This window comes from Sphaerodactylus townsendi, linkage group LG15 (assembly GCF_021028975.2).
Source record: "Sphaerodactylus townsendi isolate TG3544 linkage group LG15, MPM_Stown_v2.3, whole genome shotgun sequence".
In the NCBI taxonomy this organism is placed as follows: domain Eukaryota; kingdom Metazoa; phylum Chordata; class Lepidosauria; order Squamata; family Sphaerodactylidae; genus Sphaerodactylus; species Sphaerodactylus townsendi.
This window is the reverse complement of record NC_059439.1, coordinates 29,334,521-29,362,397: the sequence shown is the minus strand read 5'-3', so window position 1 is coordinate 29,362,397 and position 27,877 is coordinate 29,334,521. Positions and strand designations below refer to the sequence as shown.

At 68.1% G+C, this 27,877-nt stretch overlaps 2 protein-coding genes across 2 annotated transcripts in view; one reads left to right on the top strand and one right to left on the bottom strand.

The window, feature by feature from the left end:
- Positions 1 to 20,792, top strand: part of CNOT3 (CCR4-NOT transcription complex subunit 3) — a 30,686-nt gene extending 9,894 nt beyond the window's left edge. The window contains exons 4-10 of the mRNA XM_048516727.1: positions 11,883 to 11,988; positions 12,746 to 12,923; positions 14,460 to 14,559; positions 15,926 to 16,127; positions 17,764 to 17,896; positions 18,111 to 18,236; positions 19,497 to 20,792. Of these exons, the coding sequence (XP_048372684.1) occupies positions 11,883 to 11,988; positions 12,746 to 12,923; positions 14,460 to 14,559; positions 15,926 to 16,127; positions 17,764 to 17,896; positions 18,111 to 18,236; positions 19,497 to 19,595 (944 nt within the window). The 3' untranslated portion in view covers positions 19,596 to 20,792. The remainder of the gene's footprint in view (positions 1 to 11,882; positions 11,989 to 12,745; positions 12,924 to 14,459; positions 14,560 to 15,925; positions 16,128 to 17,763; positions 17,897 to 18,110; positions 18,237 to 19,496) is intronic.
- A 1,203-nt stretch (positions 20,793 to 21,995) lies between these two features.
- Positions 21,996 to 27,444, bottom strand: LENG1 (leukocyte receptor cluster member 1). Its single transcript, XM_048518415.1, has 4 exons — positions 27,252 to 27,444; positions 25,786 to 25,953; positions 24,480 to 24,751; positions 21,996 to 23,167 (listed from the first exon to the last, which is right to left on the bottom strand). The coding sequence occupies exons 1-4, from the start codon at positions 27,381 to 27,383 to the stop codon at positions 22,954 to 22,956; spliced, it is 786 nt and encodes a 261-aa protein (XP_048374372.1). The 5' UTR covers positions 27,384 to 27,444; the 3' UTR covers positions 21,996 to 22,953.
- Between the last annotated feature and the right edge of the window lie 433 nt (positions 27,445 to 27,877).

Sequence of the window (27,877 nt, the reverse complement as noted above, 5' to 3'; positions counted from 1 at the left end):
CCCACCCCCCCCCCCCCCCACCCCCCCCCCCCCCCACCCCCCCCCCCCCCCACCCCCCCCCCCCCCCACCCCCCCCCCCCCCCACCCCCCCCCCCCCCCACCCCCCCCCCCCCCCACCCCCCCCCCCCCCCACCCCCCCCCCCCCCCACCCCCCCCCCCCCCCACCCCCCCCCCCCCCCACCCCCCCCCCCCCCCACCCCCCCCCCCCCCCACCCCCCCCCCCCCCCACCCCCCCCCCCCCCCACCCCCCCCCCCCCCCACCCCCCCCCCCCCCCACCCCCCCCCCCCCCCACCCCCCCCCCCCCCCACCCCCCCCCCCCCCCACCCCCCCCCCCCCCCACCCCCCCCCCCCCCCACCCCCCCCCCCCCCCACCCCCCCCCCCCCCCACCCCCCCCCCCCCCCACCCCCCCCCCCCCCCACCCCCCCCCCCCCCCACCCCCCCCCCCCCCCACCCCCCCCCCCCCCCACCCCCCCCCCCCCCCACCCCCCCCCCCCCCCACCCCCCCCCCCCCCCACCCCCCCCCCCCCCCACCCCCCCCCCCCCCCACCCCCCCCCCCCCCCACCCCCCCCCCCCCCCACCCCCCCCCCCCCCCACCCCCCCCCCCCCCCACCCCCCCCCCCCCCCACCCCCCCCCCCCCCCACCCCCCCCCCCCCCCACCCCCCCCCCCCCCCACCCCCCCCCCCCCCCACCCCCCCCCCCCCCCACCCCCCCCCCCCCCCACCCCCCCCCCCCCCCACCCCCCCCCCCCCCCACCCCCCCCCCCCCCCACCCCCCCCCCCCCCCACCCCCCCCCCCCCCCACCCCCCCCCCCCCCCACCCCCCCCCCCCCCCACCCCCCCCCCCCCCCACCCCCCCCCCCCCCCACCCCCCCCCCCCCCCACCCCCCCCCCCCCCCACCCCCCCCCCCCCCCACCCCCCCCCCCCCCCACCCCCCCCCCCCCCCACCCCCCCCCCCCCCCACCCCCCCCCCCCCCCACCCCCCCCCCCCCCCACCCCCCCCCCCCCCCACCCCCCCCCCCCCCCACCCCCCCCCCCCCCCACCCCCCCCCCCCCCCACCCCCCCCCCCCCCCACCCCCCCCCCCCCCCACCCCCCCCCCCCCCCACCCCCCCCCCCCCCCACCCCCCCCCCCCCCCACCCCCCCCCCCCCCCACCCCCCCCCCCCCCCACCCCCCCCCCCCCCCACCCCCCCCCCCCCCCACCCCCCCCCCCCCCCACCCCCCCCCCCCCCCACCCCCCCCCCCCCCCACCCCCCCCCCCCCCCACCCCCCCCCCCCCCCACCCCCCCCCCCCCCCACCCCCCCCCCCCCCCACCCCCCCCCCCCCCCACCCCCCCCCCCCCCCACCCCCCCCCCCCCCCACCCCCCCCCCCCCCCACCCCCCCCCCCCCCCACCCCCCCCCCCCCCCACCCCCCCCCCCCCCCACCCCCCCCCCCCCCCACCCCCCCCCCCCCCCACCCCCCCCCCCCCCCACCCCCCCCCCCCCCCACCCCCCCCCCCCCCCACCCCCCCCCCCCCCCACCCCCCCCCCCCCCCACCCCCCCCCCCCCCCACCCCCCCCCCCCCCCACCCCCCCCCCCCCCCACCCCCCCCCCCCCCCACCCCCCCCCCCCCCCACCCCCCCCCCCCCCCACCCCCCCCCCCCCCCACCCCCCCCCCCCCCCACCCCCCCCCCCCCCCACCCCCCCCCCCCCCCACCCCCCCCCCCCCCCACCCCCCCCCCCCCCCACCCCCCCCCCCCCCCACCCCCCCCCCCCCCCACCCCCCCCCCCCCCCACCCCCCCCCCCCCCCACCCCCCCCCCCCCCCACCCCCCCCCCCCCCCACCCCCCCCCCCCCCCACCCCCCCCCCCCCCCACCCCCCCCCCCCCCCACCCCCCCCCCCCCCCACCCCCCCCCCCCCCCACCCCCCCCCCCCCCCACCCCCCCCCCCCCCCACCCCCCCCCCCCCCCACCCCCCCCCCCCCCCACCCCCCCCCCCCCCCACCCCCCCCCCCCCCCACCCCCCCCCCCCCCCACCCCCCCCCCCCCCCACCCCCCCCCCCCCCCACCCCCCCCCCCCCCCACCCCCCCCCCCCCCCACCCCCCCCCCCCCCCACCCCCCCCCCCCCCCACCCCCCCCCCCCCCCACCCCCCCCCCCCCCCACCCCCCCCCCCCCCCACCCCCCCCCCCCCCCACCCCCCCCCCCCCCCACCCCCCCCCCCCCCCACCCCCCCCCCCCCCCACCCCCCCCCCCCCCCACCCCCCCCCCCCCCCACCCCCCCCCCCCCCCACCCCCCCCCCCCCCCACCCCCCCCCCCCCCCACCCCCCCCCCCCCCCACCCCCCCCCCCCCCCACCCCCCCCCCCCCCCACCCCCCCCCCCCCCCACCCCCCCCCCCCCCCACCCCCCCCCCCCCCCACCCCCCCCCCCCCCCACCCCCCCCCCCCCCCACCCCCCCCCCCCCCCACCCCCCCCCCCCCCCACCCCCCCCCCCCCCCACCCCCCCCCCCCCCCACCCCCCCCCCCCCCCACCCCCCCCCCCCCCCACCCCCCCCCCCCCCCACCCCCCCCCCCCCCCACCCCCCCCCCCCCCCACCCCCCCCCCCCCCCACCCCCCCCCCCCCCCACCCCCCCCCCCCCCCACCCCCCCCCCCCCCCACCCCCCCCCCCCCCCACCCCCCCCCCCCCCCACCCCCCCCCCCCCCCACCCCCCCCCCCCCCCACCCCCCCCCCCCCCCACCCCCCCCCCCCCCCACCCCCCCCCCCCCCCACCCCCCCCCCCCCCCACCCCCCCCCCCCCCCACCCCCCCCCCCCCCCACCCCCCCCCCCCCCCACCCCCCCCCCCCCCCACCCCCCCCCCCCCCCACCCCCCCCCCCCCCCACCCCCCCCCCCCCCCACCCCCCCCCCCCCCCACCCCCCCCCCCCCCCACCCCCCCCCCCCCCCACCCCCCCCCCCCCCCACCCCCCCCCCCCCCCACCCCCCCCCCCCCCCACCCCCCCCCCCCCCCACCCCCCCCCCCCCCCACCCCCCCCCCCCCCCACCCCCCCCCCCCCCCACCCCCCCCCCCCCCCACCCCCCCCCCCCCCCACCCCCCCCCCCCCCCACCCCCCCCCCCCCCCACCCCCCCCCCCCCCCACCCCCCCCCCCCCCCACCCCCCCCCCCCCCCACCCCCCCCCCCCCCCACCCCCCCCCCCCCCCACCCCCCCCCCCCCCCACCCCCCCCCCCCCCCACCCCCCCCCCCCCCCACCCCCCCCCCCCCCCACCCCCCCCCCCCCCCACCCCCCCCCCCCCCCACCCCCCCCCCCCCCCACCCCCCCCCCCCCCCACCCCCCCCCCCCCCCACCCCCCCCCCCCCCCACCCCCCCCCCCCCCCACCCCCCCCCCCCCCCACCCCCCCCCCCCCCCACCCCCCCCCCCCCCCACCCCCCCCCCCCCCCACCCCCCCCCCCCCCCACCCCCCCCCCCCCCCACCCCCCCCCCCCCCCACCCCCCCCCCCCCCCACCCCCCCCCCCCCCCACCCCCCCCCCCCCCCACCCCCCCCCCCCCCCACCCCCCCCCCCCCCCACCCCCCCCCCCCCCCACCCCCCCCCCCCCCCACCCCCCCCCCCCCCCACCCCCCCCCCCCCCCACCCCCCCCCCCCCCCACCCCCCCCCCCCCCCACCCCCCCCCCCCCCCACCCCCCCCCCCCCCCACCCCCCCCCCCCCCCACCCCCCCCCCCCCCCACCCCCCCCCCCCCCCACCCCCCCCCCCCCCCACCCCCCCCCCCCCCCACCCCCCCCCCCCCCCACCCCCCCCCCCCCCCACCCCCCCCCCCCCCCACCCCCCCCCCCCCCCACCCCCCCCCCCCCCCACCCCCCCCCCCCCCCACCCCCCCCCCCCCCCACCCCCCCCCCCCCCCACCCCCCCCCCCCCCCACCCCCCCCCCCCCCCACCCCCCCCCCCCCCCACCCCCCCCCCCCCCCACCCCCCCCCCCCCCCACCCCCCCCCCCCCCCACCCCCCCCCCCCCCCACCCCCCCCCCCCCCCACCCCCCCCCCCCCCCACCCCCCCCCCCCCCCACCCCCCCCCCCCCCCACCCCCCCCCCCCCCCACCCCCCCCCCCCCCCACCCCCCCCCCCCCCCACCCCCCCCCCCCCCCACCCCCCCCCCCCCCCACCCCCCCCCCCCCCCACCCCCCCCCCCCCCCACCCCCCCCCCCCCCCACCCCCCCCCCCCCCCACCCCCCCCCCCCCCCACCCCCCCCCCCCCCCACCCCCCCCCCCCCCCACCCCCCCCCCCCCCCACCCCCCCCCCCCCCCACCCCCCCCCCCCCCCACCCCCCCCCCCCCCCACCCCCCCCCCCCCCCACCCCCCCCCCCCCCCACCCCCCCCCCCCCCCACCCCCCCCCCCCCCCACCCCCCCCCCCCCCCACCCCCCCCCCCCCCCACCCCCCCCCCCCCCCACCCCCCCCCCCCCCCACCCCCCCCCCCCCCCACCCCCCCCCCCCCCCACCCCCCCCCCCCCCCACCCCCCCCCCCCCCCACCCCCCCCCCCCCCCACCCCCCCCCCCCCCCACCCCCCCCCCCCCCCACCCCCCCCCCCCCCCACCCCCCCCCCCCCCCACCCCCCCCCCCCCCCACCCCCCCCCCCCCCCACCCCCCCCCCCCCCCACCCCCCCCCCCCCCCACCCCCCCCCCCCCCCACCCCCCCCCCCCCCCACCCCCCCCCCCCCCCACCCCCCCCCCCCCCCACCCCCCCCCCCCCCCACCCCCCCCCCCCCCCACCCCCCCCCCCCCCCACCCCCCCCCCCCCCCACCCCCCCCCCCCCCCACCCCCCCCCCCCCCCACCCCCCCCCCCCCCCACCCCCCCCCCCCCCCACCCCCCCCCCCCCCCACCCCCCCCCCCCCCCACCCCCCCCCCCCCCCACCCCCCCCCCCCCCCACCCCCCCCCCCCCCCACCCCCCCCCCCCCCCACCCCCCCCCCCCCCCACCCCCCCCCCCCCCCACCCCCCCCCCCCCCCACCCCCCCCCCCCCCCACCCCCCCCCCCCCCCACCCCCCCCCCCCCCCACCCCCCCCCCCCCCCACCCCCCCCCCCCCCCACCCCCCCCCCCCCCCACCCCCCCCCCCCCCCACCCCCCCCCCCCCCCACCCCCCCCCCCCCCCACCCCCCCCCCCCCCCACCCCCCCCCCCCCCCACCCCCCCCCCCCCCCACCCCCCCCCCCCCCCACCCCCCCCCCCCCCCACCCCCCCCCCCCCCCACCCCCCCCCCCCCCCACCCCCCCCCCCCCCCACCCCCCCCCCCCCCCACCCCCCCCCCCCCCCACCCCCCCCCCCCCCCACCCCCCCCCCCCCCCACCCCCCCCCCCCCCCACCCCCCCCCCCCCCCACCCCCCCCCCCCCCCACCCCCCCCCCCCCCCACCCCCCCCCCCCCCCACCCCCCCCCCCCCCCACCCCCCCCCCCCCCCACCCCCCCCCCCCCCCACCCCCCCCCCCCCCCACCCCCCCCCCCCCCCACCCCCCCCCCCCCCCACCCCCCCCCCCCCCCACCCCCCCCCCCCCCCACCCCCCCCCCCCCCCACCCCCCCCCCCCCCCACCCCCCCCCCCCCCCACCCCCCCCCCCCCCCACCCCCCCCCCCCCCCACCCCCCCCCCCCCCCACCCCCCCCCCCCCCCACCCCCCCCCCCCCCCACCCCCCCCCCCCCCCACCCCCCCCCCCCCCCACCCCCCCCCCCCCCCACCCCCCCCCCCCCCCACCCCCCCCCCCCCCCACCCCCCCCCCCCCCCACCCCCCCCCCCCCCCACCCCCCCCCCCCCCCACCCCCCCCCCCCCCCACCCCCCCCCCCCCCCACCCCCCCCCCCCCCCACCCCCCCCCCCCCCCACCCCCCCCCCCCCCCACCCCCCCCCCCCCCCACCCCCCCCCCCCCCCACCCCCCCCCCCCCCCACCCCCCCCCCCCCCCACCCCCCCCCCCCCCCACCCCCCCCCCCCCCCACCCCCCCCCCCCCCCACCCCCCCCCCCCCCCACCCCCCCCCCCCCCCACCCCCCCCCCCCCCCACCCCCCCCCCCCCCCACCCCCCCCCCCCCCCACCCCCCCCCCCCCCCACCCCCCCCCCCCCCCACCCCCCCCCCCCCCCACCCCCCCCCCCCCCCACCCCCCCCCCCCCCCACCCCCCCCCCCCCCCACCCCCCCCCCCCCCCACCCCCCCCCCCCCCCACCCCCCCCCCCCCCCACCCCCCCCCCCCCCCACCCCCCCCCCCCCCCACCCCCCCCCCCCCCCACCCCCCCCCCCCCCCACCCCCCCCCCCCCCCACCCCCCCCCCCCCCCACCCCCCCCCCCCCCCACCCCCCCCCCCCCCCACCCCCCCCCCCCCCCACCCCCCCCCCCCCCCACCCCCCCCCCCCCCCACCCCCCCCCCCCCCCACCCCCCCCCCCCCCCACCCCCCCCCCCCCCCACCCCCCCCCCCCCCCACCCCCCCCCCCCCCCACCCCCCCCCCCCCCCACCCCCCCCCCCCCCCACCCCCCCCCCCCCCCACCCCCCCCCCCCCCCACCCCCCCCCCCCCCCACCCCCCCCCCCCCCCACCCCCCCCCCCCCCCACCCCCCCCCCCCCCCACCCCCCCCCCCCCCCACCCCCCCCCCCCCCCACCCCCCCCCCCCCCCACCCCCCCCCCCCCCCACCCCCCCCCCCCCCCACCCCCCCCCCCCCCCACCCCCCCCCCCCCCCACCCCCCCCCCCCCCCACCCCCCCCCCCCCCCACCCCCCCCCCCCCCCACCCCCCCCCCCCCCCACCCCCCCCCCCCCCCACCCCCCCCCCCCCCCACCCCCCCCCCCCCCCACCCCCCCCCCCCCCCACCCCCCCCCCCCCCCACCCCCCCCCCCCCCCACCCCCCCCCCCCCCCACCCCCCCCCCCCCCCACCCCCCCCCCCCCCCACCCCCCCCCCCCCCCACCCCCCCCCCCCCCCACCCCCCCCCCCCCCCACCCCCCCCCCCCCCCACCCCCCCCCCCCCCCACCCCCCCCCCCCCCCACCCCCCCCCCCCCCCACCCCCCCCCCCCCCCACCCCCCCCCCCCCCCACCCCCCCCCCCCCCCACCCCCCCCCCCCCCCACCCCCCCCCCCCCCCACCCCCCCCCCCCCCCACCCCCCCCCCCCCCCACCCCCCCCCCCCCCCACCCCCCCCCCCCCCCACCCCCCCCCCCCCCCACCCCCCCCCCCCCCCACCCCCCCCCCCCCCCACCCCCCCCCCCCCCCACCCCCCCCCCCCCCCACCCCCCCCCCCCCCCACCCCCCCCCCCCCCCACCCCCCCCCCCCCCCACCCCCCCCCCCCCCCACCCCCCCCCCCCCCCACCCCCCCCCCCCCCCACCCCCCCCCCCCCCCACCCCCCCCCCCCCCCACCCCCCCCCCCCCCCACCCCCCCCCCCCCCCACCCCCCCCCCCCCCCACCCCCCCCCCCCCCCACCCCCCCCCCCCCCCACCCCCCCCCCCCCCCACCCCCCCCCCCCCCCACCCCCCCCCCCCCCCACCCCCCCCCCCCCCCACCCCCCCCCCCCCCCACCCCCCCCCCCCCCCACCCCCCCCCCCCCCCACCCCCCCCCCCCCCCACCCCCCCCCCCCCCCACCCCCCCCCCCCCCCACCCCCCCCCCCCCCCACCCCCCCCCCCCCCCACCCCCCCCCCCCCCCACCCCCCCCCCCCCCCACCCCCCCCCCCCCCCACCCCCCCCCCCCCCCACCCCCCCCCCCCCCCACCCCCCCCCCCCCCCACCCCCCCCCCCCCCCACCCCCCCCCCCCCCCACCCCCCCCCCCCCCCACCCCCCCCCCCCCCCACCCCCCCCCCCCCCCACCCCCCCCCCCCCCCACCCCCCCCCCCCCCCACCCCCCCCCCCCCCCACCCCCCCCCCCCCCCACCCCCCCCCCCCCCCACCCCCCCCCCCCCCCACCCCCCCCCCCCCCCACCCCCCCCCCCCCCCACCCCCCCCCCCCCCCACCCCCCCCCCCCCCCACCCCCCCCCCCCCCCACCCCCCCCCCCCCCCACCCCCCCCCCCCCCCACCCCCCCCCCCCCCCACCCCCCCCCCCCCCCACCCCCCCCCCCCCCCACCCCCCCCCCCCCCCACCCCCCCCCCCCCCCACCCCCCCCCCCCCCCACCCCCCCCCCCCCCCACCCCCCCCCCCCCCCACCCCCCCCCCCCCCCACCCCCCCCCCCCCCCACCCCCCCCCCCCCCCACCCCCCCCCCCCCCCACCCCCCCCCCCCCCCACCCCCCCCCCCCCCCACCCCCCCCCCCCCCCACCCCCCCCCCCCCCCACCCCCCCCCCCCCCCACCCCCCCCCCCCCCCACCCCCCCCCCCCCCCACCCCCCCCCCCCCCCACCCCCCCCCCCCCCCACCCCCCCCCCCCCCCACCCCCCCCCCCCCCCACCCCCCCCCCCCCCCACCCCCCCCCCCCCCCACCCCCCCCCCCCCCCACCCCCCCCCCCCCCCACCCCCCCCCCCCCCCACCCCCCCCCCCCCCCACCCCCCCCCCCCCCCACCCCCCCCCCCCCCCACCCCCCCCCCCCCCCACCCCCCCCCCCCCCCACCCCCCCCCCCCCCCACCCCCCCCCCCCCCCACCCCCCCCCCCCCCCACCCCCCCCCCCCCCCACCCCCCCCCCCCCCCACCCCCCCCCCCCCCCACCCCCCCCCCCCCCCACCCCCCCCCCCCCCCACCCCCCCCCCCCCCCACCCCCCCCCCCCCCCACCCCCCCCCCCCCCCACCCCCCCCCCCCCCCACCCCCCCCCCCCCCCACCCCCCCCCCCCCCCACCCCCCCCCCCCCCCACCCCCCCCCCCCCCCACCCCCCCCCCCCCCCACCCCCCCCCCCCCCCACCCCCCCCCCCCCCCACCCCCCCCCCCCCCCACCCCCCCCCCCCCCCACCCCCCCCCCCCCCCACCCCCCCCCCCCCCCACCCCCCCCCCCCCCCACCCCCCCCCCCCCCCACCCCCCCCCCCCCCCACCCCCCCCCCCCCCCACCCCCCCCCCCCCCCACCCCCCCCCCCCCCCACCCCCCCCCCCCCCCACCCCCCCCCCCCCCCACCCCCCCCCCCCCCCACCCCCCCCCCCCCCCACCCCCCCCCCCCCCCACCCCCCCCCCCCCCCACCCCCCCCCCCCCCCACCCCCCCCCCCCCCCACCCCCCCCCCCCCCCACCCCCCCCCCCCCCCACCCCCCCCCCCCCCCACCCCCCCCCCCCCCCACCCCCCCCCCCCCCCACCCCCCCCCCCCCCCACCCCCCCCCCCCCCCACCCCCCCCCCCCCCCACCCCCCCCCCCCCCCACCCCCCCCCCCCCCCACCCCCCCCCCCCCCCACCCCCCCCCCCCCCCACCCCCCCCCCCCCCCACCCCCCCCCCCCCCCACCCCCCCCCCCCCCCACCCCCCCCCCCCCCCACCCCCCCCCCCCCCCACCCCCCCCCCCCCCCACCCCCCCCCCCCCCCACCCCCCCCCCCCCCCACCCCCCCCCCCCCCCACCCCCCCCCCCCCCCACCCCCCCCCCCCCCCACCCCCCCCCCCCCCCACCCCCCCCCCCCCCCACCCCCCCCCCCCCCCACCCCCCCCCCCCCCCACCCCCCCCCCCCCCCACCCCCCCCCCCCCCCACCCCCCCCCCCCCCCACCCCCCCCCCCCCCCACCCCCCCCCCCCCCCACCCCCCCCCCCCCCCACCCCCCCCCCCCCCCACCCCCCCCCCCCCCCACCCCCCCCCCCCCCCACCCCCCCCCCCCCCCACCCCCCCCCCCCCCCACCCCCCCCCCCCCCCACCCCCCCCCCCCCCCACCCCCCCCCCCCCCCACCCCCCCCCCCCCCCACCCCCCCCCCCCCCCACCCCCCCCCCCCCCCACCCCCCCCCCCCCCCACCCCCCCCCCCCCCCACCCCCCCCCCCCCCCACCCCCCCCCCCCCCCACCCCCCCCCCCCCCCACCCCCCCCCCCCCCCACCCCCCCCCCCCCCCACCCCCCCCCCCCCCCACCCCCCCCCCCCCCCACCCCCCCCCCCCCCCACCCCCCCCCCCCCCCACCCCCCCCCCCCCCCACCCCCCCCCCCCCCCACCCCCCCCCCCCCCCACCCCCCCCCCCCCCCACCCCCCCCCCCCCCCACCCCCCCCCCCCCCCACCCCCCCCCCCCCCCACCCCCCCCCCCCCCCACCCCCCCCCCCCCCCACCCCCCCCCCCCCCCACCCCCCCCCCCCCCCACCCCCCCCCCCCCCCACCCCCCCCCCCCCCCACCCCCCCCCCCCCCCACCCCCCCCCCCCCCCACCCCCCCCCCCCCCCACCCCCCCCCCCCCCCACCCCCCCCCCCCCCCACCCCCCCCCCCCCCCACCCCCCCCCCCCCCCACCCCCCCCCCCCCCCACCCCCCCCCCCCCCCACCCCCCCCCCCCCCCACCCCCCCCCCCCCCCACCCCCCCCCCCCCCCACCCCCCCCCCCCCCCACCCCCCCCCCCCCCCACCCCCCCCCCCCCCCACCCCCCCCCCCCCCCACCCCCCCCCCCCCCCACCCCCCCCCCCCCCCACCCCCCCCCCCCCCCACCCCCCCCCCCCCCCACCCCCCCCCCCCCCCACCCCCCCCCCCCCCCACCCCCCCCCCCCCCCACCCCCCCCCCCCCCCACCCCCCCCCCCCCCCACCCCCCCCCCCCCCCACCCCCCCCCCCCCCCACCCCCCCCCCCCCCCACCCCCCCCCCCCCCCACCCCCCCCCCCCCCCACCCCCCCCCCCCCCCACCCCCCCCCCCCCCCACCCCCCCCCCCCCCCACCCCCCCCCCCCCCCACCCCCCCCCCCCCCCACCCCCCCCCCCCCCCACCCCCCCCCCCCCCCACCCCCCCCCCCCCCCACCCCCCCCCCCCCCCACCCCCCCCCCCCCCCACCCCCCCCCCCCCCCACCCCCCCCCCCCCCCACCCCCCCCCCCCCCCACCCCCCCCCCCCCCCACCCCCCCCCCCCCCCACCCCCCCCCCCCCCCCCCCCCCCCCCCCCCCCCCCCCCCCCCCCCCCCCCCCCCCCCCCCCCCACCCCCCCCCCCCCCCACCCCCCCCCCCCCCCACCCCCCCCCCCCCCCACCCCCACCCCCACCCCCCCCCCCCCCCCCCCCCCCCCCCCCCCCCCCACCCCCCACCCCCCCCACCCCCCCCCCCCCCCACCTCCCCCCCCCCACACCACCCCCCCCCCCCCCCCCCCCCCCCCCCCCCCCCCCCCCCCCCCCACCCGTCCCACCCTCACCACCCCCCCCCCACCCAAGGCCCCAAACCCCCCCCCCCCCCCACACCCCCCCCCCCGCCCCACCCCCCCCCCCCCCCCCCCCCCCCCCGCCCCCCCCCCCCGCCCCCCCCCCCCCCCCCCCCCCCCCCTCCCCCCCCCCCCCAACCCCCCCCCCCCCCCCCCCCCCTCCCCCAACACACCCCCCCCCCACCCCCCCCCCCCCCCACAACCCACCCCCCGCACCACCCCCGCCCCCCCCACCCCATGGGAATTGTAGTTCCTGAACATCTGGAGAGCCGCAGGTTCCCTACCCCTGGACTAGCCCAAGGTCACCCAACAGGAATGTAGGAGTGGGGAAACACATCTGGTTCACCCGATAAGCCTCGGCCACTCAGGTGGAGGAGCGGGGAATCAAACCCAGTTCTCCAGATTAGAATTCACCTGCTCTTAACCTCTACGCTACACTGGCTTTCCAAAGAGAGACTGCTGCAAAGCGGGAGTGGTCCAAGCCTGCTTTCCCCTCCTCCCCCGGACACACACTGCTCATGTCTGAGCAAAGAATTGAACCTTGCTCATTAACAGTGTTTTTCTGTGGTCTGTGTAAGCTTTATCGGTGGCTCAACCCAAATGGGAAACCACAGGCTCATCCTTCGTGTCTCCTGACCAGGTTACAGCTCTGTGGTAGCCGACAGCAACTCAGACTCGACATTAAGCAGCGGCAGCCAATCCTTGCCTAGCCAGACAGCGTTGCACAACCCGCCCAGCGCGTCCACGTGAGTTTCCCTCCTCCGCATGCGTGGCTTCACTCTTTCTCTCCTTTCTTTCCCGACCACGGAAAGCCACAGAAATATGACGGCTATTTGAACTCAGTTCCTTGGTGATCTAATTCAGACGCAATTCTGGCTTCTCCGATGCCAGCAGCGTTGCTCGCACACTGTGAAGCGTTCTTTGTCATCAGGGCTATAAACTTGGATCTTAAGTTAAAAAAAGATCTGACGTTCTCAGGACGTCAAATTCTTAGTCCCGGACTCCACTCTGTGACTTTATTCCCCCACGCTCATTCAGAAATAATACACGATAAGCAAACGTGTAGAATCTGGGTTACTTTGGTCCAGAATTCTCAGTCTTACCCCATTTAGGGTAAACTGCTTCCTTAAGTGCCTGACCTTGCAACACCCGTGCGTGGCAAGTTCCTTTCCTAAGAGGGCTCTACGCAGGGGCATACCACCTAGAGGGACATATGGGGTCAAATGTCCCCGGGCTGCAACCGTTTAGTCACGTGGGGGGCGGGAAATCCCCACACCCCTCCTCCTTCCCCTCAGGTCCATATAGTGACTTCAAGACGAGTGACTTGGTGGGGGAGGGCGGCCACGTACACCTGGAAGTGGGGAGGGTGGAAAACTCAGATTTTGCACTGGGCTACGTTTTCCCTCGATCTGCCTCTGGGCTGGGGTGGTGTTGGGCCAGGTTTTGGTTTGAGACCCAAGCTGCCCCCTATCTTGACGTTTCTTTCCCGTGCCCTTCCCCCAGGAAAGAGCCAAGTGTCGCTCCCCAGCCGCCCAGCAGTGGCAACAGCACTGGATCCAGCCTCCTGGTGCCTCTGACCGCCAACCCGCCTGCCTCGCCCACCCCCAGCTTCTCCGACAGCAAGCCTGCCCAGACGCTGCTCAACGGGCCGCCCCAGTTCAGCTCCACGCCCGAGATCAAGGTGAGAGGCCGGCTTGGTTGGGATACGAATCGTAATTTGGTTATTGCCCATGATGGGGAGGGGTCTCTCCCCACATTGTAAGCCAAACTGTAGGTTTCAAATGTGTACGTTTCAAATGTGACTGTAGGTTTCAAACGTGTACGTTTCAAACATGATTGTAGGTGTCAAATGTGTACGTTTCAAACATGACTGTAGGTTTCAAACATGACTGTAGGTTTCAAGTGTGTATGTTTCAAACATGACTGTAGGTTTCAAATATGACTGTAGGTTTCAAATGTGTACTTTTCAAACGTAATAGGTGTCAAACATGTAGGTTTCAAACATGATTGTAGGTGTCAAACGTGTAGGTTTCACACATGACTGTAGGTGTCAAATGTGTACGTTTCAAACGTGACTATAGGTGTCAAACATGTAGGTTTCAAACATGATTGTAAGCGTCAAATGTGTAGGTTTCAAACATGACTGGAAGTTTCAAAGGTGACTGTAGGTGTCAAATGTGCGGAAGCTGCATAATTGACACAATTGCATAATTGACACAAAGAGACAAACATACAATTTTTGGAAATTTTAAGTACATAGAAACATGGAAATCCAGTCAGAAGCCCAACAGGTGAATGCAACGTATAATCTCGACATCCCAACTCCACCTCCAAGCTTCGGAACAAAGTGGATTGCTCTTTGAGCGGAGTTGGATCTTGAGACTATACACCGCATTCACCTGTTGGATTTCTGACTGTGTTTCACAAGTTTTAAAATACGTCTCTGTGTATTTCTTTGTTTGGTGAGCTGGTTAGCCGACGTTGATGAGCTGTTGTTCACTTTCTTAGGTTGGGTTAGATCCCATGTCTATAACTGTTGGGGATTGTTGTTATATGTGTTTCAACATTTCATATATGCTCATTTAAAAATGTCTGAAAATTGTATGTCTCTTTGTGTCAGTTATGCAGATTCTGATCAGAAAGGTTGTTTTTTGGTTGTGATCTTTTTCTTCTTGGTTGAATGTTAAACCCACGGCCCAGCGGCCAGATCCGGCCTCTCGAGGGGGCTTATCAGGCTGGCGAGCCAGTTGGGGCAACCCTCCCCTCCCCAATCTAGCCTGTATTTGTGGGGCCAGCCCATGCAGCCACCGCCACCCCCTGGGGCCTGGCCTAACCAGATCACATTCACATCGTACTCAGCCCTCGTAACAAACGAGTCTGATGCTCCCACTGTATGTGCTTTACATCAATCACTCTGAGTCCCTGGCGGCTAACCTATGATGCTGCACTCAGAGCCCTCTCTGTGGGCATGCGCGCACAGAGTTCGTCATGTGGGAAGGCGGAAAATCCCCCCCACACACACACACACACACGCATCTGGGCTGGGATGCTGGGCGCAATATGCACGCACATCAGCGACCAGGGTGTGGGTTTGGGGTTGCAGTTGGGCACTCGAAAAGGTTCACCATCGCTGCAGTCTAAGTAGTGGTCTGAAAAAAAACAGGCTTCCTTCTCTTTCCTCCGGTAGGCTTTTGCATTTCTGTCCTCTGCTTTACAGGCACCCGAGCCTCTAAGCACACTCAAGTCGATGGCTGAGAGGGCAGCTATTGGCTCTAGCATAGAGGACCCCGTGCCGTCTCTTCATCTCGCCGAAAGGGGTAAGAGAGAAGAGGGCGCTCCTTGGGCGGGTCGTTTTTTTTGCGGGGGAGGGGCAGCGTTCATGTGTGTAAAGCTGTTCCTGTATCCATGGGGTCCAGATGCACATTGGAGTCATTCATAAATCAAGGAGTTCAGAAATGAGGTCCTTAGTCAGGAGCCGATGTTGCTGGGGATCCATGTTGAGGGATGGTGGACGAATACAAGCGAAATGCAATAAGAGGATGGGCTTGTGGCTTAGTGGGAGGATGCCTGCTTGGCCAGCAGGTCCTGAACTCAGTCCCCAGCATCTGCAGTGGAAGAAGGGGCCTTGCAGTAGGGGAAAGACCCTCTCCTGAGACTCTGGAGGTCCAGTGTCCAGCAGAGTGGGCAACACAGAGACCCTGAGAGACCAGTAGGCTGCTTTGGTTTGAGGTGTCTTTGTGAGCTGCTGTGGTCTGAGGGCTACAGCCCTCCCTTTTCCCTGCTTGCCTGTTCCAAGCTTGGCCAATCCTCTTTCAGCAAACAAAGCAAACAGGCACCCGAGCCTGTTATATCTTAAAGAACTGGAGGGGCGGGGTGCTCCATCTTTCGAGGATAAACTTGGTCCAGGAATTTCCAGCCTAGATCAGGGGTGTCCAGCTCTGGCCCTCCAGATGTTTATGGGCTACGATTCCCATCCCATCCGTAGTTCATGGACTATGGTTCTAAATTGGCCGTCATAGTCCATGAACATCTGGAGGGCCACGATTGGCCTAGATTCTAAGGAACAGAAAGAAGAGAGGACCAAATGCCTTAAATTGTAGGAAGCCAATTTTCCTGGGAGCAGTAAGATGAAGCTGGCCTAGTAGAAGACAGGTGTGGGATCTGTGCCCAAGGAAGAAAGACCCAATCACAACGTGTGATTGGTGTTTGGAATATGCTGCCACAGGAGGTGGTGATGGCCACTCACCTGGATAGCTTTATAAAGGGCTTGGACAGATTTATGGAGGAGAAGTCGATCTATGGCTACCAATCTTGATCCTCCTTGATTTCAGATTGCAAATGCCTTAGCAGACCAGGTGCTCAGGAGCAGCAGCAGCAGCAGAAGGCCATTGCTTTCACATCCTGCACGTGAGCTCCCGAACGCACCTGGTGGGCCACTGCGAGTAGCAGAATGCTGGACTAGATGGACTCTGGTCTGATCCAGCAGGCTAGTTAAAAAAAAAGGTTATCTGGGGTCCAGGAACTCAACAGGAGCAGGAAAAATCATTTCAAAGAGTAACTGTGAAGGAACAGCATCGGAATGAAGTTCTGTCTGGAGAGCATGTGAATTATACTGAGGCATGTCTGTTTCATCTCTCTTCTGACTGGCTTGTCGTCTCGCTTCCCTCCGTTTCCCTTCCTCAGCTGACATCTTAATTACTAGCACGACATCCCAGCCGGCCTCCAACCAGCCCCCCATCCAGCTATCTGAGGTGAACATCCCCCTTTCGCTGGGGGTGTGCCCCTTGGGGCCCGTGCCTCTCACCAAGGAGCAGGTTTACCAACAGGCCATGGAGGAGGCGGCTTGGCACCATATGCCTCACCCTTCTGATTCGGAAAGGATCAGGTAAAAGAGCTCGGCGTTTTTCCCCCATCCTCCCCTGTCATTATCTCCAGCCAGCAGCTGAGGAACGTCTGGCCTTCCCTCGCTCACGCCCCTTCCTGTTTGCATTCTAAATGGCTGTTTTGTTTTGATGCTGTATGTCCGGGTTTTGACGTCTTTTAAAGCTGTTTGCTGCCCTGGGGGCCTCGGTTGACTGGAAAGGCTGGATGAAAGGTTTTAAAAATAACATTCCTGGGTCTCTGGTGAGGAGAGTGTAATTGTCGATGACGACTGTCCGAGCAGAGTCAGTCCATCAGCTGGAGACGCCGATGTTTTTATTCTATTTTATTCTGTCCGGGCCCTGCGGGACCTTGGTGAGTTCCGCAGGGCCTGTAAGATTGAGCTATTCCACCGGGCCTTTGGGGGGGCTGGCCACGGTTCTATCGCCCCCCCCCCACTGAGGCTGCTGCCTTCCATCTGGTTGGGCCCTGATCTCCATCTTGGGTCCTACCTACCCCCTCCCTCCCCTGGCCTTTAGATCGGGCGCTCTGTTGTTTTAACCCGTATGTAATTTTATAATCGCTGTTTCAGTTTCTAACGAATTAAGCTGCATTCTTGTATTCTTGAAATGTTTTGTTGATCTGCTGTTTTAAAAGTGCAGCCATTTTGTGAGCCGCCTCGAGCCCTTCAGGGGTGAGGCGGCTTATAAATCTCATTCATTCATTCATTCATTCATTCATTCATTCATTCATACATACATACATACATACATACATTAAAAAATATTTATTAATTATTTGTTTTATATCCTGCCCCACCCCAACATCATTAAACATACCTACTTTAAAACCTCCTACCACTCAAAATACAAACCCTGATTTAAAAACTGTAAAAACCAGTTGCAAAATTCTCGCAATAAATCTGACTTAGATGCTGTCAATTAATCCATCCCGCCATTTCTACCCTGCTTTCCACCACACCTCCCCACTCCCGTCCCCCCCGGAGGCCGAAAGATGTTTTAATATATTTGGTCAATCTGTCTGGCTTGTTGGGAAAGGCCTGGTGGAACAGCCACGTCTTGCAGGCCCTGCGGAATTGACATAGTTCCCGCAGGGCTCTGACATCCGCAGGTAGCCTGTTCCACCAGGCCGTAAGAGCTGCGGTTCTCGTAGAAGCCAGCCGGATGTCTCTCGGGCCGAGGATCGCCAGGAGGTTCCCCTCTGATGAACAGAGGGGCCTTGTAGATCAACACAGGGAGATGCGGTCCCAAAGACAACAGTTTTGGGCTTTATCTCGGGAGGGTCGCCCTGTTGGTCTGCAGTGGAAGAGCACGATTTGAATCCAGTAGCGCCTTAAGCGACCAGTGAGATTTTGGGAAGGGTATAAGCTGTCGAGAGTCGCAGCTCTTTTCGCCAGGGATCTGATGAACGGAGCTCTGACCCTTGAAAGGCTGGTGGGAGAAAGGGGTGTGAACTGGCCCCACGTTTTCAGTGGGTTGCCAGCCTCGGCACCACTTGGGCAGGGAGAGTTTGGTGTGGGGTGCAGCGATGGTGGGAGTGGGCGCAGGGAAGGCAGCGCCTGGGGCGCCGTTTTGTAACAGTACGCAGCCGCTTGTAGACTCATCCATTCTCACTTCTCGCCCTGTTTTGTTCCCGCTTAGGCAATACCTGCCTCGGAACCCCTGCCCAACCCCTCCATACCACCACCAGATGCCTCCCCCACACTCCGACACGGTGGAGTTCTACCAGCGCCTCTCCACAGAGACCCTTTTCTTCATCTTCTATTACCTGGAGGTGAGCGGCCGATCTCCCCCCTTCCTTTGGGAGAAACGAAGCGCCCCCTTTTCCCCGTCACGGTTATTCTGTCCTTGAGGCGCAACCCCCCCCCCCCCCCCCCCCCCCCCCCCCCCCCCCGGCCCCCCCCCCCCCCCCCCCCCCCGGCACCTTGGCTTATCCCGGACGGGATCTCACAGCCCCTCTCCCTCTTCTGCCCCCTCCCGCTCCGAAGGGTACAAAGGCACAATATCTGGCAGCGAAGGCACTGAAGAAACAGTCGTGGCGCTTCCACACCAAGTACATGATGTGGTTCCAGCGGCACGAAGAACCCAAGACCATCACTGACGAGTTTGAGCAGGTGAGACGGGTGGCTACAGCACGGCAAGCGCGCAAGCATGGGGCACCGTCTGTTCCATGCTGGAAGCAAGATTGCTCACCGCCTCTTCTTCTCCCCACACCTCCCTTACCCACTGATAGGAGGTGTGGGGGTGTGTGGAACACTGTAGGGCAGACGTGGGCATTATACGGCCAGATGACCCTAACTGGCCCCCCTGCCATGCTGGGGAGCGAGGCGTCTTTGAAAGCCCCGCAGAAGCCGGTTGCCTTGGCTGCCGGCTTCTGTGGGGCTTCCAAAAGCGCCTCGCCCCCCTGCCTTTTGGCCCGGCCCTCCGCAATATTTTCTGTTTCTTATGCGGCCCCATGGAAAAAATAATTGCCCACCCCTGCTGTAGGGCAAGGGTGTCCAACTCTGGCGCTTCAGATGTTCACAGACTACAAATCCCATCAGCCCGTGCCATGGACTACAAATCCCATCAGCCCCTGCAATTGGCCGTGCCAGCAGGGGTTGATGGGATTTGTAGTCCATGGACATCTGAAGCACCAGAGTTGGACCCCTCTGCTGTAGGGGTAGCTAAACAACACACCTGCGAAACCCAAAGCCTTCTGTGCGTAACAGACTGCAAACCTACCTCTGTAGCCCCCAGGGCCAGAAAGTCCACCTCCCCAATCAGAAAAGCCTTGGGAGTTAAATGAGAACTTTGCGACCTTCCCCCATGACCCTGTTACAACTTCCTGTATGTCGCTTGGAGTCTTGCTTGCTCATGGCAAATGCCGGGCAGGTGTTAGCTGGGTTTGGAATGGATTGCTTTCCCTATACTCTGTTCCGCATAAAGATGATAGTTTGGTCAGTGGAGGGGCAGCAGTTGAGAAAGTTCAGTGCTTCCACACTACAATATAGTCCCGAATATGAGCATTATCCATTCATTTTGACGTGCTGCCTTTGTCAAAACTGTTATTTTGTGCACTGGTGAACATGGTACTGTGATACAAGAGCCTTTATGCCCAAATGGCTTTTTATTTTCAAATGGTTGAGGGGGCAGGGAGAGAGCGGGGCCAGGTAGGCACTAGGACCCAGGTGAAGTATTCTACAAGAAAGAAGGTCCGGCATGCTTTGTTCTGTGGCGGAGGAATACACAACCTGTGTATTCCCTTTATGTGGAACACGGTACAGTAAACTCAAAAGTTGAAGGGGGGCGGGGGGGTTCTGCCAATTCATACTGGAAAGCCCAGAAAGTGGTTGATTCCTGCATGCCGACACTTCTGTTCTGCTTCCGTTCAGGGCACTTACATCTACTTTGACTACGAGAAATGGGGCCAGCGAAAAAAGGAGGGATTCACCTTTGAATACCGCTACCTGGAAGACCGGGACCTGCAGTGATGCCCTGGCGCCAGCAGGGGGTGCCAAGCCTTCCTTCCTGAAATAACTGCAGTCGCGAGGAGCAGCGGCCGAGGGAGAGAGACCAACCAGTCGTTCCCCCCCCCATTTCACCCCACTTCCCCCCCACCCACCCCCATCCCGAATCACAACCCAGGGGCATGGGGGTGAGCCGCACGTTTAAAAAAAAATGCATGCAAGTTTTAAAGTGACCGCGGGACGGAGGAGGGGCGGCGGCAGCGGCCGGGATTCTCTTCTGCCTTTCCTTGTCCTCTTCAGCCCACGACACAGATGAAGAGGTCAGAAAAAAAAGGGGGGGTTGCTCTGTGGGCACCAGCTGGGAGCAAAAGAATGGAGATTAAAAAGCAAAAATCCCCCCCATCTCCAATTTTTTTTTCCCGGGGCGTGTGTCCCGGACTAGACCATCGGTGCCCCTCTCCATTGTAGCGAACGTGGAAAGTTCCCTTGCCCGCTTTTCTGTGCCAATTTGATCTCGTATGTGCACGACAGGGAGGGGGCAGGGAATACCGATGAGGATAACTTAAAATTATGGTGGCATTTCAGAACCTTGTTAGAAAAGCTCCCCTTCCACCTGCATGCCAGTATTAAGCTGCGGGAAATTGGAAAGACGTGGAGAAGAAAACTTGGTGCCAGCCATTCTTGAGGACTAGCACCTTTGGCGAACGATCTCCTCCTTCAGTAGCGACTGGGGGGGGAGGAGCTGGGGTCGTATTGTCCATCTGTCCTCAACTTGCCCTTGGATTGGAAGACTGCCATACATTTCTGGGTTTCAGAAATCCTCTAAATTCATTTCATTGACTGCCGCTCTGTCTTAAGGAGTCCCCCTCAATGCTGCTTTGCTCCTCCCCCAAATTTTCCAGACATTTCCCCCCCCCCCCCCGCCACTCGTCCCCAAAATTGGGTATCTGGGCTTATAAACTCATCCGTTGCTCCTCCTCAAGAGGCACCGCCCATCCCTCCTTGATTTCTTGCAATTTATTCCTGATTGGAGGGGGAAAGATTGGGGGGGGGGGGGAGAAGGGAAGGAAGGGCAGGGTGGGGGAGACAGCTGAGTTTCACTCCCATCTCTCATCCACCCCCCCTGAACTGGAGCACCCCGCCCATGCCGCTGTTTAAGATATTTTTTCGTAAGCCTATTTTCGTTTTGGAAAATATTTATGAATAAATAGTTTTATATGAGTGTTCTTCTCTTGCAGAGAAACGGGAGACCAAAACAAAAAAAAATGCTCTGTTTGTGTGTGTGTGTGTGTATGTGTGTGTATTGGGGCGGGTGGGCAGATGATAAAAGAATCCGAACTGCATTCAGTAACCCTTTTTCTTCTCCACTCCCTTGCATATCAGAGGTAACAGCTGTGGTTGACTGACAGACACTAGAATAACATTGCATGACAAACTGAAAACTGCCAACATGGTATGGTGGTTAAGAGCTGGTGGATTCTAATCTGGAGAATCGGGTTTGATTCCCGACTCCTCCACCTGAGTGGCAGAAGCTTATCTGGTGAACCAGATGTGTTTCCGCAGTCCTACATTCCTGCTGGGTGACATAAGAACATAAGAACAAGCCAGCTGGATCAGACCAGAGTCCATCTAGTCCAGCTCTCTGCTACTCGCAGTGGCCCACCAGGTGCCTTTGGGAGCTCACGTGCAGGATGTGAAAGCAATGGCCTTCTGCGGCTGTTGCTCCCGAACCCCTGGTCTATTAAGGCATTTGCAATCTCAGATCAAAGAGGATCAAAATTGGTAGCCATAAATTGACTTCTCCTCCATAAATCTGTCCAAGCCCCTTTTAAAGCTATCCAGGTTAATGGCCATCACCACCTCCTGTGGCAGCATATTCCAAACACCAATCACACGTTGCGTGAAGAAGTGTGATTGGTGTTTGGAATATGCTAGTCACAGTTCTCTCTGGACTGTCTCAGCCCCACCTACCTCACCAGGTGTCTGCTGTGGGGAGAGGAAGGGAAAGGAGCTTGAGTCTCAAAGCCACCTTGAGTCTCCTTACAGGAGAGAAAGGTGAGGTATGAATCCAAACTCCTCTTCTTCTATTGGCCATTGCTATGACTTCAGCATCAGGGCAGTGAGAAAGAGGATATATTTTGCACTGGAAGCTAGGAGTGGAAAAGCCACTTGGCATCAGAATTGCTGGTATGTCTCGCTTTAGGCTTTTCCTGTCTAAACGGCTCTGCCCTTAATATTGCAGGTTGACCCGGCATAGCTCCTCAGCTAAAACAGCCTCCACCTCAAAAGTTGGCACGCGCTCTGTAGCACTCTTACTAACTTGCTGGTCCCTTCAGTTTATGGCAGTGCCAGACAGCGTTTCATGCGACTTTAAAGCCTGTACTGGGAGATAGGAGAAGGACAGCGATGTGAACAGCTGGGAGATTAACTGTCGGAAGGAAACTTTTATTGAAGGAGCCTTGTCGTGTTTAATTCGCTGTACATAAACGCCACCCTTTCTTACATCAGTCTGTTTGCTTCCTTCAAGCACGGTTGATGTGATAGGTACCCACCTGTGAATAAGGAGGGCAAGCCGAGAATTGGTCAGGTCTGTTCCCTCCTGTTGTCCATTGACTAGGTCAGGTAGTTTCCAACAGGGGGTGACGAAGAAAGAGACATCCCCCATCCAGGCCTGCTACTAAGCTATGCACACTGTAAGCCGCTCGGAGTTCTTCGTCTCTCACTCTGGCGATAGCGGAACTACACAAGTTTGCCACATTTGTTTTTGTCGATTTCTGCCTCCTGCCGAGCAGCCAAGTGGCAGCTCGGATTAGCTGTCGGCACGGGCAGCCCAATCTTCAGAGCCTGCCTCCCTATTTTATGAGCCAGCAAAGTTACAACTTACTCCTGGGTTTATATAGAAGGGAGATCGTGTCCTTCCTTTGCGTAAGGAAATCTGAAACTTACAGTAAGTTGTGGTGTTGCTTTATTTCCAATTATGCTTGTTTTTAGGAAGCCGATGTATGTGTTTGAGCTCGCTGTACAGTCAGGGTTCCAGGTAGATGGTCAAAACCTGGAACCCACCAAACATCGCACCATGTACTGTCAGGGATCTGATAGCCCCCACCCCCACCCCCGTCCTTCCGGCGGGAGGCTGGCACCGAAACCAGGTTTGTGGTCGTTGTGGCAGTCTGTGGTATGAAACTCATAGAAGGTTTCTACAGCTGTTCGCTGCTGGAGGGTGAACAGATGTGAGTTTGTTGCCTGACCTCTTTAAATGGTGGAGGATGGGGAAAAAACGGCCTCCCTTAGCCTCACAGGGCCTAGCCTGCAAGGCACTAAACAAGTCTTTCAGGCCGGCTGCCTCTCGGCGAATTCGGATATGGCCACACAGGCAGGGCTCTCACTGGGACTCCCAGGTCCTCTTTCTCGCCAGCTGCGGATGGAACTGGGAGTTGTAGCCACGTTTCCTTTCGTCCACTTCCTCCTCCGCCTCCCCAGGAAGGGGTTTTCCTGCTCTCTGGGCCAGAAGAGCCTCTGCCCGGGCTCGTTCTGCCCGCTCACGCTGCAGCCGTTCCTGCCTCAGCTTCTCTACAGGGGATGACGATGGAGAAGGCCTTGAAGAGAAGGAGGGGGAGGTTAGACAAAGCGCACACGAGAAGGGATTTCCCCAACCCTCAAGAAGAAAGCAGGACACAGATGTTCAAAACAATGTTAGCTTGAAGTGTTGTGGGGTTTCCGGGCTGTTTGGCCGTGTTCCAGTAGCATTCTCTCCTGACATTTCGCCTGCATCTGTGGCTGGCATCTTCAAAGGATCCTCTGAAGATGACAGCCATAGATGCAGGCGAAACGTCTGGAGAAAATGCTACTGGAACACGGCCATACAGCCCGCAAACCCTACAACACTCCAGTGATTCCGGCCGTGAAAGCCTTCGACAACACAATGTTAGTACCCTGTTTCCCCGAATATAAGACACCCCCTGAAAATAAGACGTAGTAGAGGTTTTGCTGAAGTGCGAAATATAAGGTATCCCCCGAAAGTAAGACGTAGCAAAGGTTTTGTTTGGAAGCATGCCCAACGAACAGAACACAGAAAAATAAGATATCCCCTGAAAATAAGACATAGTACATCTTTGGGAGCAAAAATTAATATATGACACTGTCTTATTTTCGGGGAAACATGGGTATGATTTATTTTGAATGTATGTAATCACTAACATGTTTTTCACAACTGGCAGCGTCAGCGGCTAGTAGAGCCATGCACAGCCATAGCACGATTTTCACCACTAATATGAACCCCAAACTACATCAGTTCCAGTTTGAGATTTAATAGTTCTGGATTTTACAGGAAGAGGATGCCAGTGAGGAAAAGCCCTTCAGCCCAGGATCTCGGCTACCTTTTGCTTTTAGTAGGAGAGCGAGAGCTCTTTCCATTCTTCAACCAACTGTTTCTTGGTCTTTTTTATTGAGAAACACTCCTGCAAGGCATTCCAGTGGCTAATTTTGTACCCAAATTTTCCATTTTGGGGAAAGAGGATTTTGTCCTCAAGTATTCTCTTTTCCCCTCAAGAAATATTTTCTTAAGATAAAATTTAGCCCTGTATACTTGCATAGAGTACAGGAAGGAAGAGATTCAGCCAAGGTGTGTATCATCGAAATCTCTCCCTCCACAGACATGTAAGTCGCTGGTGATAAGGCAAGCATCCGGCACTTTCTAGGTGCGCTTTAAACAGCCAAATGCAATAACCTAGTGGCGAACCTTTGGCACTCCAGATGTTATGGACTACAATTCCCATCAGCCCCTGCCAGCATGGCCAATTGGCCATGCTGGTAGGGGCTGATGGGATTTGTAGTCCATAACATCTGGAGTGCCAAAGGTTCGCCACCACAGAATAGCAAGACCTGCAATCACTCCTCCTGTGCACATACCCTGCTGCCAAGTTCCCTTTCCTGTCCTTCTGCACCCGCTCTCCTTTCTCCTTCTTCCCTTCCTTCTGCGAGCTCTTCTTTTTCCGCAGATGCTTTTCCATCTCGACCAGAGGGTCCAGCCTCCCTTTCAGTTTCACATCCTTGGAGTTTCCTTGCGGCTTCTCGTCCTTGCTGCGTTCTGGGGGCTCCTGGTACCAAGGCCGGCTAGTTTGGGCCTCGGCCGCGCTCTGCCCCAAGTACGTGAGGATCCCCAAAGCCTTCTCCCGCCGTTCCTGCAGAAAAAAACAACAACCACCCAACTGTGCTTCCCCGCTACATGACCAAGTGTGACGCATGAACTGTTGGTATATTTTTAGTTTACTTTTATCTCACACTGCCTTTAGCCAGCCTCAGAAAAGCTGTGGTTTAATGGTTAAAGAGCAGGTGAATAATCTGGAGAACTGGGTTGGATTCCCCACTCCTCCACTGAGTGGCAGACTCTTTCATCTGGTGGACCAGATTTGTTTCCCCATTTCTGCATTCCTGCTGGGTGACCTTGGGCCAGTTACGGTTCTTCAGAACTCTCTCAGCCCCACCTATCGCACAAAGTGTCTTGTTGTGGGGAGAGGAAGGGACAAGGAGTTGTCAGCCCCTCTGAGTTGCCTTACAGGAGAGAAAAGGCGAGGGAGATTCTTCCTCCTCCAAACTCTTCTTCTCCCCCTTTGGCACTCCAGATGTTATGGACTACAATTCTCATCAGCCCCTGCCAGCATGGCCAATTAACCATGCTGGCAGGGGCTGATGGGAATTGTAGTCCATAACATCTGGAGTGCCAAAGGTTCGCCACCACTCCCATAGACTCATCTAGGCATTTATCGATCTACCACTTTGCTGCGTTAACAGTATTCCCAGACCGTTCACGGGACCTTAAACAGCCTTTCTTCAGGTTCCTTACGGTCCCTGAGACTAAGTCAATTAAAATCTTCCTGCTTAACCAATCAGCCACCACCGAAAGGGAGTGGGAGAGAAATTCTGGTTTCCGCCGATCTCACGAGAAGCTGGTTAACAGGTACCAAATTTGTACTGTAATGTCAACCTCTTGCCCTACGAAATGAGGGAATGAAATTAGTCTGGAGTTAATAAACTTTAAATTTAGAATAAGCCACTGAGTTCTCTCTTCTGCTCTGGCCACCCCACCTCAGCTCCAAGCAACTGACAGGGTAGTGCTGCCTGGGTATATCTAAGAGCTCTCAGCTGCTGAGCTGGTAGCTACAGACAATAAAGCCCAGATGAATTTGCTTCTCTTGTATCTCCCACCCCGCCTTACCTTCTCTTGCCTCTTCTCTTCTTCGTGCTCTTTGTTTCCGCCCTCTTGCAATTCCTGGAAAAAGTTGATGTGTTGTGGCGGCCCTTCTGAGCCAAGGAGGTCCAAGCTACTGCTGTTTTTTCCCGGGGCCGACAGGCGTGCTTTCTTGCGCAAGTAGTCAGTCCGGGCCTAGGAGGAACAGAAGATGGTTCTTAAAAAGCATCTTTTTGCTTCTTCCCTGTGTGTACAGATTGCCTCTGCGAAGTTGGGCTGATGTTTTTTTCCTGTGTGACAAATGTATGCGTGGCAAACTCACACTGGAGCTAAATGACCCCGAAATGGAAATCTTAAAGGCATATTCTAGCTTTTCTGTTTAGAAAAAAAAGTTCAAATAAAACCAGAGAAGCACTCTCATCAGTTAGAGGAGTTGGACAGGTTAGCAAAGCAAGGTGCGCGTGTGTTGATACCTGTAGTGTGACTGAACTATGACAAGCTCACAGGAGCCCTAAATAAACAGCGTCTCAAGTTTCTTGTAAACTAGTTCAGCAATTTTACATCAGGATCTTAAGCCATTTGAGGGGAAAAGCATGGAAGGGACAGTCTCTGGGCACTATTTTAGGCTCCTATTTGTTCTTTGCAGTGGAATTTGTTTGGTTCCTCTGAGGACGTGATCCTTTCTGCCTCCCAGCCATCCACTGAAGTACAATCTAAATATTTAAGAATGAGGAACTTCTCATGATTTTCAGCTTCTCAGAAAGACAGGCAGTTTAGCGATGTAGTGGTTCAAACGGTGGGCTTGGAAATCTGGGTTTAGGGGGGGGGGGGGACCAGGCAATGGCTTCCGCTTTGCAGAAGCACCCAGATTCAATCCTTGGTATCGCTAGCTAACAAATTTCATGTTGCAAGCGCTACGAATGTTTCTTAGAGTGCCTCAAAGACCAACAATTGTTAGGTTGATGTGATGAAGTGTTCCAGAAGACCAGTGTTGGACTAAAAACTTTTTAAAAGGTACCTCAAGATGTCTGTTGACTTTTTGCTGAAATAAGCTATTACAGCTATTCCTAAACTAGCCTTTCGGCCTCATCTGCCCAAAGCTCCACTCAGCCATGAAATTCACAGAGCTGGTCACTTGCAGATTAGCCCACCTCACAGGGCTGTTGTGAGGGGGCAAACTATGTCACTCCCCCTATATATTTATTTTACTTCAATTCAATTACACTGCACTTTCCTCCCAAAGAGGGCCCAAGGCTGTTTACATCCTCCTCTTTTCCTCACAAATGCACCACTTTAGATTTCTTGGAGGAAGGTTAGCATTTAAATTTTAGAGAATTAATGGGTTGGGGGGGGGGGGTGACGATAGCTAAGCCCAGATAACGTCGGGTAGTAAGCGCATGCGCAATAGCACTCTGCTGCCGTGCATCACTACACATAAGGCGCATGCGCATCCACCCAACGGTTTCCGCCCATGCGTCATCGGGGCTACTTGCCTCCTGCTCAGCCAGCAGGACTCGGGCTTCCCGGCTCTGCCGCTGGGCTTCGGCCTCCGCTTCGTCCCGCCGCACTCGGGCGACATTGTCCTTGTTTCTGACGTGCCACGATTTCTTGGGAAGGATATTCATCGCTGAGTTTGTCCCGGAGCCCTACTCCGCTTCCCTTTAATTTCCGCTTCCGTATAGCCTTCTCTTTTCCGATTGGTTGCTACTTGCCCCCGCCTTTCCGGCTTGAGGATGGGGTGGGTGGGACAAACTCATTGAGTATTCTGATTGGTTGGTGGTGATTTGACCGCTTCGTATTGATTGGCCCAGGCTTAGCCCTCGCTGATTTACTTAATTATGGGGCAAATTTGGTGGTATTTTGTGTGTGTGGTACGTTGATTTCCCCCTCTGTGGGGGTACTTGGTTCTCACATCACATTTTTACCAATGGAACAGATAATTTTAGTTTTCATAACTCCAGCGTATAACATTGAAAAAATTCCCACCACGAAACTTAAGCCAAAATTGAAGTATTTCCTTAAATGGAGCGGTTCATTCTGTAACTTGTGAATCAGGGACATTTTGATCAGGGCACTGATGCTCAGAAGTGACACTTCGCGAAATTCTGTGCAGATGACA

What these genes read in the sequence shown, in the direction of transcription:
- LENG1 (XM_048518415.1), bottom strand. Translation starts at nt 27,383, where the DNA reads ATGAATATCCTTCCCAAGAAATCGTGGCACGTCAGAAACAAGGACAAT. An exon ending in AAGAGAAGAGGCAAGAGAAG is followed by an intron (nt 24,752 to 25,785) that starts GTAAGGCGGGGT and finishes TTTTTTCTGCAG; the next exon opens with GAACGGCGGGAGAAGGCTTT. An exon ending in AAAGGGAACTTGGCAGCAGG is followed by an intron (nt 23,168 to 24,479) that starts GTATGTGCACAG and finishes CTTCTCTTCAAG; the next exon opens with GCCTTCTCCATCGTCATCCC.